The sequence below is a fragment of the Trichomycterus rosablanca genome, chromosome 19 (genome assembly GCF_030014385.1).
Source record: "Trichomycterus rosablanca isolate fTriRos1 chromosome 19, fTriRos1.hap1, whole genome shotgun sequence".
In the NCBI taxonomy this organism is placed as follows: Eukaryota; Metazoa; Chordata; class Actinopteri; order Siluriformes; family Trichomycteridae; genus Trichomycterus; species Trichomycterus rosablanca.
The window spans coordinates 22762611-22784767 of record NC_086006.1 but is presented as its reverse complement, the minus strand read 5'-3'; the positions used below and the strand labels follow the sequence as shown (position 1 = coordinate 22784767).

The window sequence follows — 22157 nt, the reverse complement described above, 5'->3', positions numbered from 1 at the left end:
TGGGGTTGTATAAAAATGAAAAAACCTGACACAACAAGAAGGTAATTTTTATTTCAAAAACATCCAAACAGCAGTTTCTCATTTTTAAGTAAAAAGCAACAAAATTCCAATAGTAAAAAATACATCGAAAAATAAAGGTTATCAAATAGTATTATTATTTGATTTAAATATACCAGTAAACATATTTATTAATTACAAGGTTAGTAACTATTGTAAAGCCTTATCTCAGCCACCAGAGGATGTTCTTCTCTTTCCAAATCTCTCCACAGTAACGGAACTTCAGAACCCACAACCATACACCATACATACACGTTTCTACTATTATTTATACAGTACATATATTTTATCACATACCCTGCACCACATAGTGGGTCAAATAAATAATCCAGTAGTTACAAAACCATTCCTGCAAAAAAGTAGACCCATTCACCCCTAAGATTAATTTATACAATAAATGTTTAGATCTCCCTGTATGTATTAGATCTAAAAAAAAAATTGTTTTTTTTTAAATAATAACTTTTGGAAGAGCAAGTCAGCTTGGCACGGGTGGAACTGAACCTGATATGGCCACACGCTCGCCTACCCCCCTTAACTGCAATAACCTGGCATGGTATAGAGCAGGACCCTGAAGCGGGGTCAGGATTGGGCGGTATTTTTGGATACAGAATGGGTGTCTGGTTAGCCTTGTTGGGAGTGCTGGAACATTTGTAGTGCTCGGTGGGTGCAGGGGGGAGAGAAGATTTTGGAGCCGGGGAGAGGGGAGAGCCATGCAAGACCACCGGCTCACCAATGCGACTCTACCGTGCTTATATTCAAAAAGCATGTAGGCTAATCAAGAGAAAAACTCCCTCTCCCTCGTTAAATTATCTCATTTAAGCTGAAGAAAATATTTGAAATTTTAAATTGTTTTGTAACTTTGAGGGAATTATTAAGCTAAAAGTATCTGAAGATTTAACAGCTGTCAACAGATGATGCGCGCTCGCCACCAGACGCACCAATGATGACTGAACTCCAAGAGGATTTTCCTTTGGTGGAATTACGACTTTTAACAATCTGACGAAGATTTGGAGGAGGTTCTATTCTGACAAATAGTTTCTTCTGTATTTTCTTTTTTAAACTTTACGAGGATGAGTGGAGGTCGGTTCGAGTTCGATGACGGCGGCGCGTACTGCGGTGGCTGGGAGGGCGGTAAAGCGCACGGTCACGGAATCTGCACCGGTCCGAAAGGTCAAGGCGAATTCTCTGGCTCCTGGAATTACGGGTTTGAGGTGGTGGGGGTGTACACATGGCCCAGCGGGAACACCTACGAGGGCTACTGGGCTCAAGGCAAGCGCCACGGCCTGGGCGTAGAGACCAAAGGCCACTGGGTGTACAAGGGCGAGTGGACACACGGTTTTAAGGGCAGGTACGGTGTACGCATGAGCCTCGGTAACGGCGCCAAATACGAAGGGACGTGGAATAACGGTTTACAGGACGGATACGGTACCGAGACCTACGCGGATGGAGGTGAGTTCCTCGAGCTAATACTTTTTGACTAATTTATTAAGGTGTATTTCTACTAGGAATGGGAGGCAGAATAGCAAAATATATCCAATACAACAAAACTGATGTTTCACCAACTTATTTGTGAGGAGTTTGGCATGTTCTCTCCTGGTCCGTGCGGGTTTCATCCAGGTAGGTGGGTTGGCTTCCCTTAACTGTAATTAGGAATGAATGAGTGAGTAAATGGGTAAGTAAATAATGACCTGTACTGAGCTGTTGCCTTGGAATTATAATCAATTTGCAAAAAAAGTTAACATGTCAGTGGGTAGCACTGTCACCTCACAGCAAGAAGGTCCTGGGTTCGATCCCTAGGTGGGGCGGTCCGGGTCATTTCTGTGTGGAGTTTGCATGTTCTCCCCGTGTCTGCATGGGTTTCCTCCGGGTGCTCCGGTTTCCTCCCACAGTCCAAAAACATGCAAGTGAGGTGAATTGGAGATACCGCCTTCCAAAATACAGTCTTCGCCATGGTTACTTACTAAAGCTAACTTACATAACTTATACATGTTTATTTATAAAGTAGTTATTGTGTGATTCCAAATAGTGTAGCATTATATTTATGAAAATTCAACTTAAACAAGCTTACCTGTATAAGAAATATTGCTCAATTTTATTTATTGTGAACACAGGCTGATTCTATCTACTTAAAGTGGCAACTGGCATTAGTTAGCAGCAATGCTAACAGCTAACAGTGCAACTGTATTTACTAAGGCTGAAATATGTAGCAGATGTAGCCTACTAGTAAAATAATAGAGGCCATTTATAAAGATGTGGCTTAATATGTTTAAGCATGTGTAAATTATTTTTACAGTTTTTTTTATTAGGCTTTATGTTAGATTTTTATAAAGATTTTATAAAGATCTTTTTTTAGATCTGAGTCTAAAGAACCGTTTGGTTTTGGTTCTCTGAAGACTAATGTGCAGTAAAGAACTGTTAAGAGCCTACTTACTAATCCTCATTAAACCTTAATATGTTTCCATGTTGCATCAGCCAAACGTGGTTTTATGAAAAAACATAATTTAATAAAGAATCTGGCTTTTCTGTGGCATTTCTTCTAAAACCTTTTTTTCTCATTGACATTCAAACACATGCGTCTGGCCGTAGGGAATCACTCTTAAACATTAACTCTGTTTCATTTAACACTGGAGTTCAGGCTATACATGGATTTTAAAGTGAAGCGGTCATCGTAAAAAGTCCACTTCAATTGAACAACAAGGAGTACTAGTGATTCCAACAGAAGTCCAGTTGCTTTATAGATTAAAAAGGCAGAACCCTGGCGTCACCACAGATGGTCGCTGAGTAAATGCCCACTACTATGCAGTGTTTGCCAAAGAAAGAGGGTGGAAAGAGTTTCACATTAAAGCTGTTAAGTCTTCTGTTAGAAAACCTGTGGTGAATATTAAACATCAGCGTTCATTTCTTGTCTATTATTTAATATACAAATTAGAAATCTTTCCCACTGGAAGTACAGTACATGTTGAACATTATGAATACTTTTTAAAGGTCCAAACACTTTAGAGTGTTTCCACCTAGTTTCCATTCACCATAGCTGTAACATCTGTGCGAGTATCAACACGAAATCTGCCTTACTTATCCCTACTGTACTTGTCATTGTATTTTCTGATTTGATCCGGGATAGATAAAAATAATGTGGTTAGTTTTTTGGCACACTATGCAGCACACTATGTAATTTGGAATGCAGCCTATTATTAATTAGCCGGCCAGATAGCAGGTACCCGGTTACCACATAGCTAACATGACTGCTGGTTAACCTACCTGACATGAGTCACAGCTGGAAATATTTGAAGTTTCCAGAACGTCAAATTTCTTGTTGGTGATAACTGCTCATATGCTAGCTCCTCTCTCTCTTGATCAAATCCTCCAAGTGCCTATTAGTATTCTTGCAGGACCATGCAGTAGGTCTGTGTGTGTAGTTAACAATTATGATACCACTTCTTTATTTGTTAATACACACAGTGCTGTGGGCAGCCAATTTATAATTCTCCTCATTCTTAACAGGTATAGCTCATCCATCAGAGCTAGCATCATTCTTTCTGGCACCTTCCCTCTTCAACCTGCATACAGTTGTCCATTAGTCCAGAAGTGGGCATCCAAGCAAATTCAGTCCTAGGTCTGACTGGTTAATACTCTGAGATATAAAGTAAAACCCTGCAAGTGTTCATGACAGCACAATTAGCGCTTTTAAGGAGTTTATGGAAAGGTGGGTAAGAAAAAAGCCCTTTTCCTCCAAAAAGAAAATTGAATTACGAGTTTTATCTAAACAAACTACTTACATTCTGGAACAGTATTCTTCAGACTGATGGGACCAATTTGGGTATATTTGGTTTTCATGCACAGCACAATTTTTGGTGAAATTCAAAATGTATCATCACAAACATCAGCATTCAAGCATGGTGGTGGAGGGTGAGGATTTGGCTTGGTTTGCAGTCACATGATCATAAAAATGTGCGGCCACTAAGATAATGATGAACTCTGCTTTATATCAGAATATTGTTGAAACAAATGTGAGGTCATCTGGCAAAACTGGGTCATACAAAAACAAAAACGAATGGTCTAGACCTCAAACCCATTAAGGTAAACATTAATGAACTAAAGCAATGTTGTAAAGATGAGTAAGCCAAAGTTTGTCCAAAGTGGTTATTTTAAGTTTTTGTAGCTAAAGGTTGTTTGGCATGTAGAGGCATTATTATGTGTGCTTACGCCCCCTCCTCCCACCCCCCTTTTTGTACATTTTGGTTTACTTAAATAAAATGACATATTGAAATCTGTTGTATTTTTTGTTGTCAACTGAGGTTATTTGTTTGCTTATAGAAGTTTATGAGGACCACACAATTGTTATTTATAAACATTAAGGAGGGTGTATTTTTTTCCATTACTGTATGGTTAATCCAATTAACTAGAAAGTTGTTGTAATTTACTATAGCTAGTGCATGAGTTTTACCTGTTTACTCTGTTTACTCTGCAGGCACCTTCCAAGGCCAGTTCACAGGAGGAATGCGACATGGCTATGGTGTGCGTCAAAGTGTTCCATACGGCATGGCAGCTGTGGTACGTTCTCCGTTACGTAACTCGCTCACCTCCCTGCGCAGTGAGCACAGCAACGGCACCCTGCTGCAGCAGGATGTTCCCATGATCACCACAACTAATGCCTCAGGCCAGGAAACAGTGATGCCCATGGGGCCCTCACGTGGCGGCTTTGCCCTTTCCCTTCATGGTGATCCTGAACTGGCCAGACCAAAAAAGAAGGGCCTGTTCCAACGTAGCTCGCTGCTGGGAAAGCTGACCAAGTCAGAATCACGTACATCTTTATCCAGCCAGAAGAGCAAGATCAGCTTTCTGCGCAGTGACTCGGCCCTCAGCTCGGCAGCCAGCGACGCCAACTCCACCATCAGCTTCGGTGATAGTGAGGCTGAGGGGGAGGGCCATGAGTTCCCACCTGTAGAGGCTGACATTGATGCTACCACTACCGAGGTCTACATGGGAGAATGGAAGAACGATAAGCGCTCCGGTTACGGCATCAGTGAACGCTCCAGTGGCCTCAAGTATGAGGGAGAGTGGCTGGACAACCAGCGCCACGGCTATGGCTGCACCACTTTTGCTGAGGGAGGCAAAGAGGAGGGAAAGTATGTGCACAATGTGCTGGTGAAGGCTGTAAAGAAGAAGGTGATTCAACTAAAGGGCGCCAAGGTCAAGCAGAAGGTGGAAAGAAGTGTCGAGGGGGCGCAGAGGGCTGCTGCCATTGCCAAACAAAAAGCAGAAATCGCCAATTCTCGGTCAGTAAACAACATATTTTGTGAAATTATTGAGATTTATAGCAGCTTAGTCTGATATGTCAGAAATGTGTTACATTGGCTCAGTAGGGGCCACAAAGTCCCAGCGTTCTGGGTTTGATCTGTCTGCTGACAGATATCCAAATATATATACCAGTAGGTAAATTGGCTTAGGCTGATAGTAGGTGTATTTTCTTTAAATTGCCCCCAAAGTGTGAGTAAGTCTGTGATGTTTTCTGATGGATTGAACCTTGCCAAAAGTTCAAAAGTTGTAGAAGACCACACATCTGTTATTTACACCCTGATAAATAAATTCAAATATTGATTCAAAGGAGGGTGTGTTTATGAAAGGAAAAATATTGGACAAATTTAGTGACTCCAGCTACATTTACTTGTTCAGCATTTAGCAGACACTCTTATCAAGAGTGACTTACAAAAGTGCTTCCACAGTAAACATTTCACTACTGTAGTTCAAACAGACAAGTCCAAGAATACAAATATGCTGAAATCTTTTTAGAACAAGGGTATAGATTGAATTATTTGGACACATAGTATAGAAGATTACTAAGTGTGTTTAGTTCTCAATTAGTGAAGACTTTGGTCTTTAATCATCTTTTGAAGATAGTAAGAGACTCAGATGTTTCAATGGACAGCGGAAGTTGGGTGAAGAATCAAGGCGAGTGAGGCTTGTGGTTCAAAGGTTGCGTGGTAGAACTATACGAATGTCGCTTTGGTATGTTGAGGCTGTTAACTAATATTAAGTATTTACAATACAGTCTTATCAAAGGTTTGCTAACCATTTTTACTGCATGAATATTATTCACCTCTTGTTTCATGAACACTTGGGAACCTCCTATTGTTCTGATGAACAGAAAATTCTCTGGGCTTTCTGACGTTTCTTACAAGCTGTTCTCAGGACGCACTGAGCATATTGTGGTCTTTAGAGCTGTTGTCACAATAATAGCCTTTACCAAAAGGTCACTACTTTATATAATTATGATATCTTCCACTGTGTATGTGCCTTTTTTATTCTGTAATTGCGTCTATCCCTACATTTCTAGGGTTGCATCTCTTTACAACATATCATGTGATAATGAGGGCAAACCGTCTCTTATTTAGTACAATTTGGTTTTTAGAACAAAGCTTCTTTACAGTGAGAACAGCGGGCTCAGTCAAGGTCTTCTAGTCTCTCACCTTTCACTAAACTGGTCTTGGTTTCTCGTTGTCTTATTTTAAAACTAAATTCGACAAACATGAACATACTGCCAAAGTTAAAATATAAACAACAGGTTTGCTAACACTCACATTGGCCTGCAGATGTTCTAGAACTAGTAATGCTTAAAACAGTAATGGGTAATGTGTTCCCTGTCCAGGTGCATTACCTTCTGGGTATTTAAAATACATTAAGCCCATCTGGCCATTCCATAGACATGGTGTCCCAGAATTTCCTGTATATAACTTATTTATTGCACCTGTTAGCAGTTGTTGTGGCTGAAACACATGAATTACATAATTAGAAAAGGTGTCCCAATACTATCTATTGGGACAAAATTGCAAGTCCTGTCAATGTTGTGATTATTGGTAAAATTCTTGTAAATATTTGAAGCCATATCCTGAACGAACTGCAGTTAACTTTGCTAGATGCACATCACACAGCATTGAGCTGTTTTGCTTTTGTTGGTGCATCTCCTTACAAGGAGGGGAGATTTTATCAAAGCCTCAGTACCTGAAACGAGGCTGCTGTTTATAACAGTATGTGTCCCAGTGATGAGCTGCAGAGCCTGTCAGAGGCACAGGCAACTAAATATTTTACCTGAAAGACAAGACGTATAAATGCTGGTGGCTTTAGTCTCTCTCTCGTTTTTCTCTCTGTCTTTCCTTCTCTCTCTTTCACGGCTCAGTGCAGCTCTGTGAAGAACCTCCAGCAGCGTGTTTATGTTGGACAGTGGAAAGACATTCGTGATAGGGCAGATTCACACTAAGGTGGTCTCAGATTTACCTGGAACTTCTTGCTGAACAAAAAATAGACCAGATAAAAAGAGACTATTTCAGAAGTGCAAATCATCCTCATGCTAGGCAGCTAAATTTTACCACTGAATCACATTATGGTGTAATTACTCTGGAATTTCGGATGATAATGTGATCATGTTAATCACGGTGGGTTTCTTTTAAGTGGTTGGATTCAATAAGGTGTTGTCTTGTTCATATCTTGCATTTTAATCAGTGTCAGTGTTGTGAAATGCTTTACAGGCCTGAAACGTTGGGCTTTCTCTAAACTGATCTAAGATTTACAAGTAGATTTGTACACCAAATGGTCAAAAAGTATGTAGACACCTGACCATGAGCGTGTCCATGCCTTTCCAAAACCAATAGCATTAAGATTTACTCTGTCCCCATTCTGTGGCTATAACAGCATTTATTCTTCTAAGAAGGCCTTTCACAAGATTTCATAGTGTATCTGTAGTAATTTGGGCCTGTTCAGTCAGAAGAGCATTTCTGAGCTTAGACATTGATGTTGAGGCCTGGTTGCAATTGGCATTTCAGTTCATCCCCAAGAAGTGAATCCCAGAGGAGTTCATTTACACCAAACAGGTCAAATTACACCATTATCATACTGGAACAGGAACAGAACAAATTATTGCGTCAATGTTGGTAGCATCATCATTTTATAATATTAATTTTGTTCCCCTGTTAGTATTGGGTGTGGCTGAATTGCCAGAAATGAATCATTAGGAGGGGTGTAGTGTTGGCCAGACAGTGATTTATATTATACAGACTTTTTTAAGTGTTTCAGATGTGGTCCTTGATTTGACACAGGCAGATCAAAATTCATACCCAATAATTTCATGATCCAAGAACAGGATCAATCATGTGTTCATTATTTTCTGATTAAAAGAACATTCTGCATACCTGTAATGCTTTTTTTCTCTTAAACAACAATGCACAAGCAATGGCTTGTTTGTCTTAATCCCCCATCTGAAAGACTGAGTGAGAAAAATGAGAATGCCTTTTCCCCCGACTGTCCTTCCAATCTAGTGATATCCAACATCCCAATCTGTTTTTCTGCCACTACTGCTGCAGACCACCACTCCTGACTAAAGAGGGTCGTAACTAATGGCTGTTAGAGAGCTGAGATTCTAACTGCCAGCACTGGTAGTCTAGCGTGCTTTACTGTTGCGCCACCTGAGCATCCCACTTTCTTTGACATTTAATGTTTTAGCATTGTTAACACTGTGATTTTGACAATGTTTACAGCAAACCAAATCGATTATGTAAAAGACAAGAAACCAAGCTAGCTGAGGTCCCCCGGTCTGTCCCGGCGCGGTGTATTTTAAGAAGGGCCTGGTGTGCTCTGACAACCAAGGCTCTCCGGGGGCCCTGGCACTGGGTGTAAATGACGTGGTCCTGTTGTCAGAAAAGAAGGCCTGACTAAATATGGACACACACCGCTGCTATAACACAGTTACAGAAGAATGCAACAGCTGATAGCTAACAGCTACCAGACACTGACAATAAGTCTAGCTCCGTCATTCTTAGCTCTTTACCATGCTCTTAAGTAAGTGATTAGTAGCTAGAGATTTTTATAAGCAATTATTTTTTATTGTTGTCGCTGATGATAATTGACTATAGATAAATGATGGGTTACACCATGTCCCAGACAAATGCTGTTTTACACTCCAGATCAACCGAACATAATCAGTTGATCATAGTCAGAGTTTTAGATAACTGGGCTCCAATGTTTCCCATGTTTACATTTCTTTCTGTTACAATGCTATTTAAATAGTACTGTCTTAAATTGGGAGTATTGTGTTTTTAGCGAATGCTTTTATCCAGAGCGACTTACAGTACTGTTACAGCATACCGTCTAAGCCACAGGTGTCAAACTCAAGGCCCGCGGGCCAGATCCGACCCGCCGCGTCATTTGATCCGGCCCGCGAGAGCTTAAACGACTGTATGATTGTTGTGATGGTTCGAGTCGTTACAGAGATGCACTTATAATTTAATGCGCTCCTGCGCCTTTAAGAGACAACGTGACATCGTAGTCATGGCAACTAACTTTAACCTTCGCTAAGAAGCCATGTGACTTTTACGGCAAAAGAACGCGGGGTAGCGTAGTCAGTAATGTAAACAATAATAAATAAATACAAATAATTATATTGCAATATAATACCCAAGCATTGTCTGTAAGTAGTGGCGTTTATATTCTCAGTTGTTAGTAAAGAGTATATATAGTAAGAGTATATCACAGCGTTTTAGTTACAAATTTACCGTAATTAAATACTGTTGTTACGTTACTATAGCAATTAGTAACTTTACACAAAATTTTTACTCGTTATTTTACGTTTGGTTAAATCTCATATTGTACCAGATGTAACACTTGACTACAGCTGTGTGCTTTTTACTGTATTAGGTTCTTTATTGTTTTTATTGTTTGTATTTTTACTTCATTTTGATGCACACAGTGTATCACACAGCTGGGAAGCAAATAAACCGACTGTATTCTGAAGAGAGCTGTCTGTCTGTCTGTCTGTCTAGCTGAGAAAGGGGGATAAACTATTAGTGAGGGCAGAATGATTGTCTTAAAAATACACTGTAAAATCCTAAATAAACTGCATCTTTCAAAATGCAGGCTGATTTTGTGACCTGCAAAGTGACACATCCCGCCAGTAGATGATGTTACACATATTTACACATGATCCTAAAATGTACAAGAAGATAAGTAAGAAAATTAAGCATAAGGAGGAAATTTAATGAAAGTGAAAACAAGTTTGTGCTTCAGGAAGAAAAACCGGTGCGTCTCTTGTGTTATGAGGCTGTGTCTGTGGTAAAGTAGAACAATATAAATGCAGAATTCAGCCTCCAAGAAAAACAGCAATGTGACTGCAATCACAGCAGGATACGTTACAATCGGCCCTTCGAGGGCCACCATAATGCTGATGTGGCCCTCGGTGAAGATGAGTTTGACACCCCTGGTCTAAGCAATGGAGGGTTAAGGGCCTTGCTAAAGGGCACAACAGTGAGAACCTGGCAGTGATGGGGCTTAAACCAGTGACCCTTTGTTTATTAGTCAAGTACCGTAACCACTAGGTTAACACTGCCCTACTTTGCAGGAACTGAAATGCCAATTGTGAACCATCTGCAGTAGCCTCGGCTCAGGGGTTGTGGACAAACAAAGTTTGCCCGCATGCTCTGTGCCATAAATTACATCTTGAACTGTGGGGTTTACAGAGTTCTTAGTGAGGAGCTGTCTGCTCTGCTGCTGCTGTTTAAAGGCACACACATGGGGAGCTATGTGAAGCCTTGCGTCAGCACTGGTGTCAGGTCTTTCGGTAGTTATAAATATTATCCAGCCTGTAAATGAATGGCATCACTAACAGTATATACATGTACAACACCTAGCCTTTATGTGGAGTCCAAGTTCTCTCTCTGACCCACTGTCTCTCTTTCTCGCTCTGTGCCAGTCCAGCTCATCTTAACATTAATAACTGGTATGAAGCATGTTCTAAATATGTTTTAAATTCCCCCAAGCCTTATTTAAAGTAACTACCTTTCTCTTATTTCACTGATTTGGCATTGACATTAACTGCCATGTGTTATTGTGTATGTCTGAGAGGAACAGCCAGAGTCAAATAATCTTATGATCGATTTGTTTACCCAGATAAACAAACTGGACATTTTTGGTAAAAAAATCTTGACTTTGTGAATTTGAGCATTACAATTAGTTCGTGTCCTACAGTTTCCAGTCTTTATTTACTGAGAAACAATGACACCACAAATTTACTGCATGTGGTAGCTTAATGGTTAAGGTACTGGACTAGTAATCAGAAAGTCACTGGTGGTTCATGCACCACCACTGCCAAACTGCACTGTTGGGCCCTTGAGCAGTAGATAACAATTTGGATAAAAGCATCTCCGAAGTGCCGTAATTGTAAAGGTTAATTCTCAAGAATTCAGCAACATTTTTGGGAAGGCCCTTTCTTGTTCCAGCACAGGTCCTTAAAGATGTGATCCGACAAGCTTGGTATAGGGAAACTCAAGTGTCCTGCACAAAGCCCTAGCCTCAACCCCAGTGGACACATTTGTGATGAATTTAAATATCAGTTGCATGTCAGATCATCTCATTCAACATCAAAACCTGACCTCACAAATTCCCTTTTTGATTCCCACAGACACTTCAAAATGTTATAGACACCCTTCACCATAAAGTGGGGAAGATTCATATTATTGCCAATGTTTTTAATAGCATGTGTGTATTTTAAAAACATTATATGATACATTTCTTTTTGTGTCTGTAAAAAAAAAAGAAAGAAAGAAATTCTGATGAATTACATGTAGCTTTTGAAACTACATTTACAATACCAAGTCCCCAATACCAAGTGTCTGTGTGGCACTAACATTACCTGATGCCAACTCTATCTACAGTGTTTCCTTATTTATTTAAAAATCATTTGGATTGCACTGATATCTTGGCCAACATCCATAAACCAACTGTGTCCCATTGGGACTGTAAATTGGGTTGGACAAGGACATACTGTCTACTCACAGACTACACTGGTAAAATAAGGATGAGTCTCAAATAAGACATAAAAGAGTACAATATGTCTTGTACAAGTGAAACTAAAATTTGAATTGTAGAATTGAAAGAGTGAGGATTAGATTTGTGAATGTGTATGCTGTAAACATATTATGATGCACCATTTAATGTGTCCACCTGCAGTATAAACACTAAAAATAGTATCTTACTTGCAAAGCAAAGAAGCTGCTAGGTGGTGGAAAAATACTTCTCTCTACCTCTCATTACTAACCATATATCATCCTAATTACATTGCAAATAGAAATACAAAACATTGTTAAAAACATTGTCATAAATGCTTTTGCACAACTTATTTTTATTGTTGCACAAAATAAAATTGACCAGCCAGTTGAGGTTGTGTTTGGTTGGAGGTTTAGATTGTAATTTCCTGGTTAGTCATACTGTTTGCCATTAGCTCAGCTCCATGCTGACACTCTAAAAGTGCAATTCTATTGGAGCACTTTGCAGGAAGTGCCATCTGTCAAGGGTCTCTCCACCCACTGCTTGTCCACATGGTAATACAGTCATAGAGACACTTGAACACACTTTGATGGTTAAATGATTAGTTATTATTATTTAAATGAATTTGTTATTATCACCAAATGTGTCTGATCTGATTGCATTATTCTGATTGCATATACTGTTTCACAGCTGTGTGTGCCAACAATACCACATCTGAAGAATGTGTTGGCTGTGAACAGTACTTTTGTAAACCCACCCATGTTTAACACCCATCCACTTTCATAGATAACACCAGCACAACAGCATCTCAACTATAATAAACAATCTTCTAAAGTAATGTTTCAGAAATAGGCTTAACATTTGCCTCAGTTCCCTCAGAGGTGTTTAAAAGTACGGGTGTACCTTTTGCATTGTTTCTCATGAATAATAACATACCACTTAACTTATAATCATGGTCTTAATTGAAGAGACAGCAGTGATGCACTGCACCATTATTTACTTTTGGCGTTTTCACAGTTTATTTATTTTTACTGCATTTAACTTAAGTGGCTCATTATGTGAGAATAATTGGCCATAAAAGAAAGATTTCTGGCTGCAGTGTGTGACACAGTGGCACTGATTCCCTGGGACATTTACAAAAAGCCTAAAGAAATTAAAGACTTGATGGTTTTAAGTCTTTGCTGACTTTGTCATTGTTTCTTCATTATTATAGTCTTCACTGTTTCAAGGTTTCATCTGACTTTCTTAATTTGTATTCTATATACTCTAAAAATGTTTGTCAACATAGTTTGCCCATCCCTGTTTATACATACAGTATAAATCTTTTGTTACTGCTCTCAGGCTTTTTTCTCTTTCAGATAAAACCTTGTTTTAGGTCTTTTACAACAAATGAGCCAAGTGACCAAGTGTTTCCCTACGGTCAGTGCCAGCCGCATCTCAGTATCAATCACCTCCAAGCTCAGTAACCCTGTAGGGAGGTTGGAGCTATGCTAGATGCGTGAGGACAGGTGGAGATCTAAGATTCACTGCAGGCAGTTCTTGGCCCTTCAAATGGCACCGTTGGGAAGCAGCATCTAAACAGTCTTGAAGTGGACGCAGCTATTTTAAGCCTAGGATAATGTTACAACACATCAAGTATTCTAACTGTAATCACAATCTGCAGTGCTCTAACTTTATGTACAAAAATCCTAGCCAATTCAAACTCTGCTGCAACTGTTCTGGTAAACAAGAGAGGTTTGAAAGGAACAAAGGAAGGATTAACAAATTACTTAAAAGAAATTATAAGTGTGCTTTTTCTAACCTTGTCAGGTGAAGTTCTATCCATAACAAATTGCTCTGTAGTAGAAAATGGTGAAATGCAAAAAAAAATAAAAAGTCCAAATTTTTTCAAACATTTTGTGCTATATTATGTGAGCCATTTGGTACCAATAAACCAGGGTTGGTAAAACAGAGGGGACTTGATGCAGATTCGGTTGTATCTCATTGTCAGGAGCTGGGTGTTAATTTTGGTCGGCTCCAGCCTGTTGCCTGCAGAGTACTTTACTAATAACCTGCTAATATTACTCGACCATTATAAAACCCATTACCTTTGTATTTAACTTTCATACAGAGTGGACATACTGGGGCAGTTAGTTTTGTATTCTTGTTTGGGATGGTTTTAGTTCTATTACTACCTGAGTGCAGTATGTGGAGGGTTTTTTTTAATGCTATAGTACTGTGCTTTTATAAACAGGACAGACAACTGGTGTCCTGTCTTCCAAAAAAAGACAAAAGGGACTGTCTTGGAATGACAGAACTGCATTGCTACTCCAACAGCACAAATAACATCGGATGAACAATAAAGATCTCTAAATCAAAGACTTATTTTAAAATAATGTTTAAACATTTTTATGTGACTATTATCACATTTTTACAAACTTATGCAAGTAACGTATAACACATTTGTAATTGCAACGATTTCTGTAACTTTTTTCTGACTGCATTATTGTACAAAATATGACACAATGAGTGTGGAACAGTGTCCTGGTTTGCCAAGGTTTGCCTGGTTTGATGAAGATGATGTAATTATGTTATATATAAAGTTGTTATTTTTATATATAAGTGATTGTATCTAACTGCTAGAAGTGGGTATGGTGGAAACACCTGAACTCAATCATTTGGAAGGATGTGCTCATACTTGTATGTAGTTTATATAGTTGGTGTAGCTTATATGATGGCCAATTTATTTGCATTACTGCATTACCTTTCTAAAGTAAAGCCAGTGAGACAGATGATTAAAAGTTGTGGAGGTATAAATATATGCTGCACATTGTTTAACATAAAAAACTGCAACACATTTGTTGTTTTTGAAAATATACTCACATTTCTGCAGAATTAAAAATGACTGCAATAGGAGAAATAGGTGAGAGAAAGCAAAATAAACAATAAACTTATAAGCAAAGAAATTGTGGTGAAACTGACTACCTTAAATATGATTAGTTTATTAATTTTAGACAAATGTGAGCTAGTTTATTAGCATTAAGTTAGCCAGCCTGCTTGAATGTTTCAAACAAATTATGTAAATATGAGCTTTGGGAAACTATTTTTAAAATAAAGATTTGATATTTGATGTAAGACTCTAATACCTCATTAATTAATATAATTAACGCTGTGCACATCATACATACGATGCAATTTTGTTGATTAAAATATTTACTTTGCTAGTTAAGGATACTCTGCTCTGACTGACAGAAAACTAAGATAAACTAATTTTTAGCTCCACAGACTGAACGAGTCTGACTTAGTTACAGCTCTGTAGTAGAGCCAGTTTAATTAAGCCTCCGACCAGTAAGGAAAGCGAGTCACACAAAACGTCCCAGTAGCTGGTGTTTATTTGAAACAGCAGCATTTAATAATAACAGTAAAATGAAGAAATTACTGAGGAGAGAAACTTACGCTTCACTTCGTACGAATCGACTCCTGAATCACTTATAGCGCTACTGTGAACAAAGCATCTCCCACTATACACCTCTCTTAAAGACACACACACGTCCTATACCAGCAGTTATTGTTTTCATCACTGATTTATTTTCACTGTTAGCCCTGTTTTTAAGTTTTTTTCAGACTGAACTGGGTAACCCCTGGACAGGTACACACCCCACAGATTTAAAAAAAAACCTGATTTAGTTGTCCTCATTTTAATGACCATAGGGGTTCCATTATGAATTTTAATGGACACAGGTAGATTATGTGTTTTTTCTATAAAACTGAAGATGTGTATACCTTTGTAGTATTCAGTTTTATTACTTTACGTAAATATGTTTTATAGTAAAAAAAAAAAATACTGTGTAGACAATATATATTCAACCATGTGTGTGCTTTTTAAATAAACAAATAAAATTTTTTCTGCAGAACTGCCCATGCCAAGACTAAAGGAGAAGCAGCAGAACAAGCAGCCCAAGCTTCTAACAACGAGTCCAGCATCGCACGTGTGGTGGCCAGAGAACTTTCTCCTTCATTCTATCAACCAGGTATTTGCTAACAGCCGCCTTTATGTTGACGTTTTCCTGGGTTATTCACATAAAACCTGTCAATACTAGTGTTTTCTTTTTACATTTCTGACATGACAAACATTCATTTACTGTTTATCCTGGTCAGGTTCGCGTTTTGCAAGGACCCTAATCATGTTATTCGGTCAGATCAAACCCGACCGCTAGCATGGTGGAATATTGTTGCCATCTGTTGGTACACTTATGACATTGCATGTCCCACATTCAGTTCTGCAGAATTCTGCTACGAAGTAGCTTTATAACACATTAAGTTCCTTCCTTTATTGTTCTTTCACAAGCCACGTCCCAATCTACACTTTTAATTCTTTCAAACCTTCATTTATTCATTCATTGTCTGTTTAACCACCGGTTTATCCTGGTAAGTGTAGCTTTATACACTATATACGAGGGTTCTTAAAAAGTTTCCGCACTTTATTTTAACTCTATTCATAAAGAATTTAAAAAACAAATGACATCACTTATCTACAGTCACCTTCCCATGTATTTTTCCCAGTGTCATACCAACTTTTTAATGCCATCATCAAAAAAAATTTTTGGTTGCGTTCGTAGCCACTGATGCACCACTGCTTTCATCACATGAAAATCTTCTTCCCCTTAAAGCCTCTTTCAGCGTCCAAAAAGGTGGAAATCAGGTGGCACTAAATTCGAATTGTAAGCTCTCTCTCAGACAAAACCAATTACTACTCCTCCCGCCCTCACCGTTTCCAGGAAACTTTTTGAAGATCCCTCGTGTATATATACTATATGGCCAAACTATAATAATAATAACACAGTGTTAAATTTACATTGTATTATAACTTCCTTTACAGGCCCAGAGTACCTAAAGAAGCGAGCGCTGCAGGAAATTGCTGACAGTAATGAAAATGCATACACAGACTTGCACGAGCCAATGCTGGCTGAGGAGACCATGTCTACACCTTCAGAGAGCACCTTTCTGCATGAGATGGAGAAACTGAAACCTATTACCCCGGCTCGCACGCCATCACCTGGTCCCACATCATCTGCTGCCCGGGATTCAAACTTCCTCAGTCCTGGTAGTTGGAATGGGGATAAAATCAGTCAAGGCGGCGGTGGCAGCAGCACAGGGGGAAGCCACCCAGGGAGCAGGCCAAGTAGCCGCCCCTCAACCCCATCATCACCTGCTGCTCCAGCTCCGGCTCCAGAACCAGTCAAGGAAGAGTTAGCAGTCCCCAGCACTAAGGGTATATCCCGATCCCCCAGCCGCCAAAGCACCAAAGCTGAGCAGGGCACAGATCTAGAGATCAAGCCTCTGCAGAAAATGGACCTGGAGCCCAAATCAGCAGAACCTGTTTCAGCTCCTGTAAGGACCAGCCTTATTTCCTCTACTGATGAAGATGAACCTTATCCCTTAGTCTTCGAAGTTTCCTCCCAGGCAGTGACTTCAGAATCTAAAGCCACTGAGAAGCGACCTGAGGCCAAGGAGCCTGTACAAGATCAACCAGCTTTAATAACTAAGAACAAACTGGAGGTCAACGAGGAGAGAAAAGAGCCTAACCAAGCTCCAAGACGAGAAGCAAGCCCAGCTCGAGACCCTAGTCCGGCTTCAAGACGAGACCCTAGTCCGGCTCCGAGACGAGATCCTAGTCTGACTTCGAGGCGTGACCCAAGTCCGGCTCCAAGACGAGATCCTAGTCCAGCTCCAAGACGAGAAACGAGACCAGCTTCAAGACAAGAATCTAGTCCAACCACAAAACGAGACCCTAGCCCAGCTCCTAAAGCTGTGGCTAAGCCTGAACCCAAGCCAGTGCCTAAAGTAGAGCCCAAAGCTGTCACCAAAGCAATGGCTAAGCCAGCTCCCAAAGCGGAGCTGATGCAGAGGGCTGTAGTGGAAGCCCCTGGTGAGGTTGTAGAGTCTACAGTAACAGAAGAGGTAAAACCAGCCACTCACAATATACTAATATTCTCTGTTCAGCATAAAGTCAAATCAGACTGTCAGTGACACAGTGTTGTAATATGTATTAGTGATGGTGCCACACAGCTTAAAGATCAAGGTTTAACCCTCAGATCTGGTGCTATTTGCCATGTTTTTTCCTTGTATGGGTGGGTTCTCTGTTGATGGTTTTCCGTCTTTCAAAAAAGTGTCACTGTTATGGCCTGGCTTCATGTCCAAAATGAATTTTGTTTACTGCATAATAGGCTTTAAATACACTGCCCAGCGCTGATAGGATACAAAGCTTTATGAAAACGAATGAATTTATGAATTAGTTAGTGATAAAATGTCTAAAATGTTTTATATAATAGGGCCCTCAGTGTCAGCAGTTAGGAAATAAAAAATGTGGGTCATTATGCCTAGTACCAATAAAAAGGAGAGTTTTCACAAAACTTGAAAATCTCTGCCATCGCAGATGCCCAAAATTGGCTTGTGTCATTTAGAGAGATTTCTTAATAATAAGAGCTAGCAATTAACTGCTGCACCACCGTAAAGCATGCACCGTTTTATCCTGATCAGGGTTGATGCGGATCTGATTCCAGTGGGAAACATTGGGCACAAGGCAGGAATACCCTAGACATGGCAACAATCCATCGCAGGGCTTTGGCCAATTCTCCAAACAGACATAGCCAATTATATCTGTGCAGATGCCTGGCCAACGGAGATTCGAACCCGAATCAAAGCGCAACTTTGTTACTGTTGATAGTATTAGCATCTATGTAGATGTTGATTAGTGAAGAGGACACTGTTCTAACTTTTCTAATAGAAAATTCTGTGATGTAGATGATCATGTAGCACCAAAATAAATGGTCTGTAATATGGTATAAATGGTATAGCACAGTGTCTTTTAGCTTGTGCTAGTTTTTAAAACTATTTTTTGGTTTAATTAATTACGTTATGTATTTCTGTAATGTTTTCTGTGCTTTTTTACAGGGGCCAAACACAATTATGATCTGCATGGTCATTCTGCTAAATATTGGTTTGGCAATTGTGTTTGTTCACGTCCTTTCCTGATGAAAAAAAGACGTCTGAGGTAAACAGTCCCAAGACTTTCTTTAAACACTGTACATTACACTAAAATGCCCACACACATGTAGAAGATGCATGTCAAATCAGCTTCAGGTCTTAAGATAATTAAATAATTTAATTTCTTAAATATGAATGCCATAATTGTCTTTTTATTTAAAGCAGATTATTTCTTCCAGTTGAGACCATCTATATTGAAGACAATGAGAGAAGCTTTGATGGATGTTACATGCTTCTTCTGAAGCTGATGTAATACAGTTCTAGTAAAGCCCTCTGAAGCCACATTAAAGGAGGATGAATACTGAAAGTGTTTGTGTATGGTTGGTAGAGAGCTTCACTCAATGAGAGGAAGAGTTTATCAGATCTATGCTGCTTTGAATAAATATTCTTACCAAATTACCAGTGCCATTTACTTCTTAAAAGGGCAAACATATTTTATGCAAGTCAGCATTACTGTCATTTTAATGACCTGACATTTCTTATCAATTATCCATGTATGAAGAAGGAATTGATCACAATGTTATAAGAATGACTGACATCTGTTTTTGACCATTGTAACACTAAGACCACATGAAGTCATGAAGTCTGCAAATATACAAACCTTGTGTTTTGTGCTTGTTAATGCCTTACAAAAGTGCAGACACCATTCATCAGTGTGTAATAATGCACACATAAGAAGATCCTATGCAGTTCATATACATTATGCAGAAGGTCCTATGCAGTTCATGCAGTGAATACGACCTTTGCACTAAGCAGTCATTACAACCTATACTGCTATACATATAAACCTTACTCAAATTTTATGAGTGAATATAATGGATTCTGCTTTAAACTGCTACCATTAAGGATAGATGGTACAGCAACAAGAAAAATTTCAAGAATTTAGAAGGTGGGTGGATGTATTGAAGATTTTCTAATGTTTTTGTCTTTTCCTAAGAAAGTGTAGTAAAGTTTTTTTTGCTCATCACAGTAACACTGTTCTGTTTCTGATTTACTTTGTGTCAATAATATTTTCATTTCAAACCTTTTAAAAATGTATCCTAAAAAGCACTGTAATATAAATTTAGGTTTAATGAGATTGTGGAGTTTATGCCTGTAAACATACACACCTTGCAATAACTACAGAAGCAGCATATGAATGTATTAAATGTGCAAGGGGGATCTTTAGGCTATAGTGGTTACAGTGTAAACTTCAGCAGCAAATTACCTTTCCCCACAATTGTAGTATCATAAAATGCTAGCCATTTATCTAGGGAGGCTGCCATGTTTATGTTTGTGAGCAAAAAAGACATTGATGGAGATAGTAGGATAGTGTGCATTTCTGTAACCAGAGTAGAACAAGATGTGTAAACAAGCTAGATTTTTTGTCTAAGATAATGTTGTCTTAGTCTCATCATTCACTCTATTGTTCAGTTCTGTTTAGATTCTTTTTTTAAGGTGTGCTTGATCTGGAGAACACAGTCAGACAGTTTAGCATGTATGTACGTATCCATTTATGTACCATTCTTAACTGGCTTCACACCTACAGCATGTGAATTTTTAAAGATAAAACACATGAAATGTTACCCAAACATATTCTTTGATTGTTTTTGTCCCCCCTTGAATTATAAATGTTACCTGAATAATTCATGTAATGGAACTTCATGTCTTAATGTGCCCACATTTTATTTTTATGAAACTTTGCTGTGAGTCCCAGTACCCAAGAACATTACTCAGTGCGTTACATGTAGGCTATGAAACTAAATTAAACTGATAAGACTTATAACTGCACTGGGGTGATATGTGGAAGCATTATTTTTAGGAGTGTCACCAAAAAAATTTTAACTCAAGGATATTAGTATTTATTCTTAGGTATGTTTTGATATAGACACAGATTTTAAACTACTAAACGTATTCAATTGTAAGTAGCACATTAATTAATTGTTTTAAATTTTCCACACCCATGTAGCGGATAATTGTGTTTGCATAAGAAAAGAACGGTCATGGCACACAATTCACTAAATGTAATTGTATTTTGCTGATCAGCCCAAATAAATGCAAATAAATCTATTTTTCAACTGAGACTTTAACATGCTTCATCTTTGAGTCCTTAAAAGATAATAAAACCTTAAAGCATATTAACACTATTGACATTAAACTGTTACCAAAGTAAATGATTTATACTAAACAATTTGAACCATTTTAAACTACACATCTACACTCACTGGCCACTTTATTAATACTGGATAGGAACCTCAGAGGCACCTTATTTTTTCTTCCACAGGGTGTTCACATGATTGAATCATCATTGCTGCCAATCTGTCAGCTAGTAAATTCATGCTACATCACCTCAGATGCTAAATAATCTGGGTTTATATCTGGTGGCTTGGCCATTGAAGTACACTAAAATAATTGTCAGGTTTATGAAACTAGATAGCTTGTGCTTTGTGACATGGTACATTATGAAGGTGGACATCCATTGTAGTAAAAGTGGTAAATTCCATAAAATGGTAAATGGCCATAAAAAGAGATGAACATGGTCAATAATAATGAATAGATTGTCTGCAGCATGACAGAAGAGGTCTTAAATGAAAGTTTGTAATGTTTACATGGACTAATATAGTTTTAAACAAACCTGATCAAAAGTTGTAGCATAATAGTTTTTTTTCTTTAAACAAACTTTAATTCCAAAGAATAAATAGAAACCGAGTATCAAAATTTGCAAGTAAAGCAACCGTTTGCTCCAAACGTAAGCCTGAAGGTGTTCATTCAGGGAGTAAACCCACAAACACTTGAAGCACTGGTAATTATAGGCTTGTTTGGCTTTGAGTTTAAAGCATTAAATGACTTTCAGGTTGGTTAAAAAATGTCCTTAATGTGACAATTAGGTAGGTCAAGTAAATTTTTAGGCTTTTTTGCTAAGTAGTATGAGTAAGCACACATTCAGAGCTTCAAAGTTGAAACTTTATACTGCCTACCCTCAATGGTCAACACGATCAAAGGATCAATATGAACCTGACATTGTCATCAAAGTCATTATACTTCAGTGGTTGCTGAAAGTTTACTATGAACACAAAAGGCCAGTCAGCAAGTATTGAGTTTAAAGCATTGAGTTTAAAGGACCGATAGAAGTGCTATTGAAGTTTACCACATAAGTACAAATAAAATCAAAGGGCCACTTGATTTCTTTATAGTTACTATAAGTATTTAAACTTTGATCTATTGAATAGAAGAATCACAAATGAACCACATGTAAAAGAACATGTCATTGTGCAAAAACTTCTGCA

At 38.6% G+C, this 22157-nt stretch overlaps 1 protein-coding gene across 1 annotated transcript; it reads left to right on the top strand.

Annotated features, from left to right (window-relative positions):
* The first annotated feature begins 734 nt into the window (after window positions 1-734).
* jph2 (junctophilin 2) lies at window positions 735-20952 on the top strand. The gene is made up of 6 exons (XM_063015308.1): window positions 735-1506; window positions 4526-5333; window positions 15757-15875; window positions 16724-17805; window positions 18799-18898; window positions 19071-20952. The coding sequence occupies exons 1-5, from the start codon at window positions 1128-1130 to the stop codon at window positions 18877-18879; spliced, it is 2469 nt and encodes an 822-aa protein (XP_062871378.1). The 5' UTR covers window positions 735-1127; the 3' UTR covers window positions 18880-18898; window positions 19071-20952.
* Window positions 20953-22157: the final 1205 nt, after the last annotated feature.

What these genes read in the sequence shown, in the direction of transcription:
- jph2 (XM_063015308.1), top strand. Translation starts at nt 1,128, where the DNA reads ATGAGTGGAGGTCGGTTCGAGTTCGATGACGGCGGCGCGTACTGCGGT. An exon ending in GCAGAAATCGCCAATTCTCG is followed by an intron (nt 5,334 to 15,756) that starts GTCAGTAAACAA and finishes TTTTTTCTGCAG; the next exon opens with AACTGCCCATGCCAAGACTA. An exon ending in AGTCTACAGTAACAGAAGAG is followed by an intron (nt 17,806 to 18,798) that starts GTAAAACCAGCC and finishes GCTTTTTTACAG; the next exon opens with GGGCCAAACACAATTATGAT.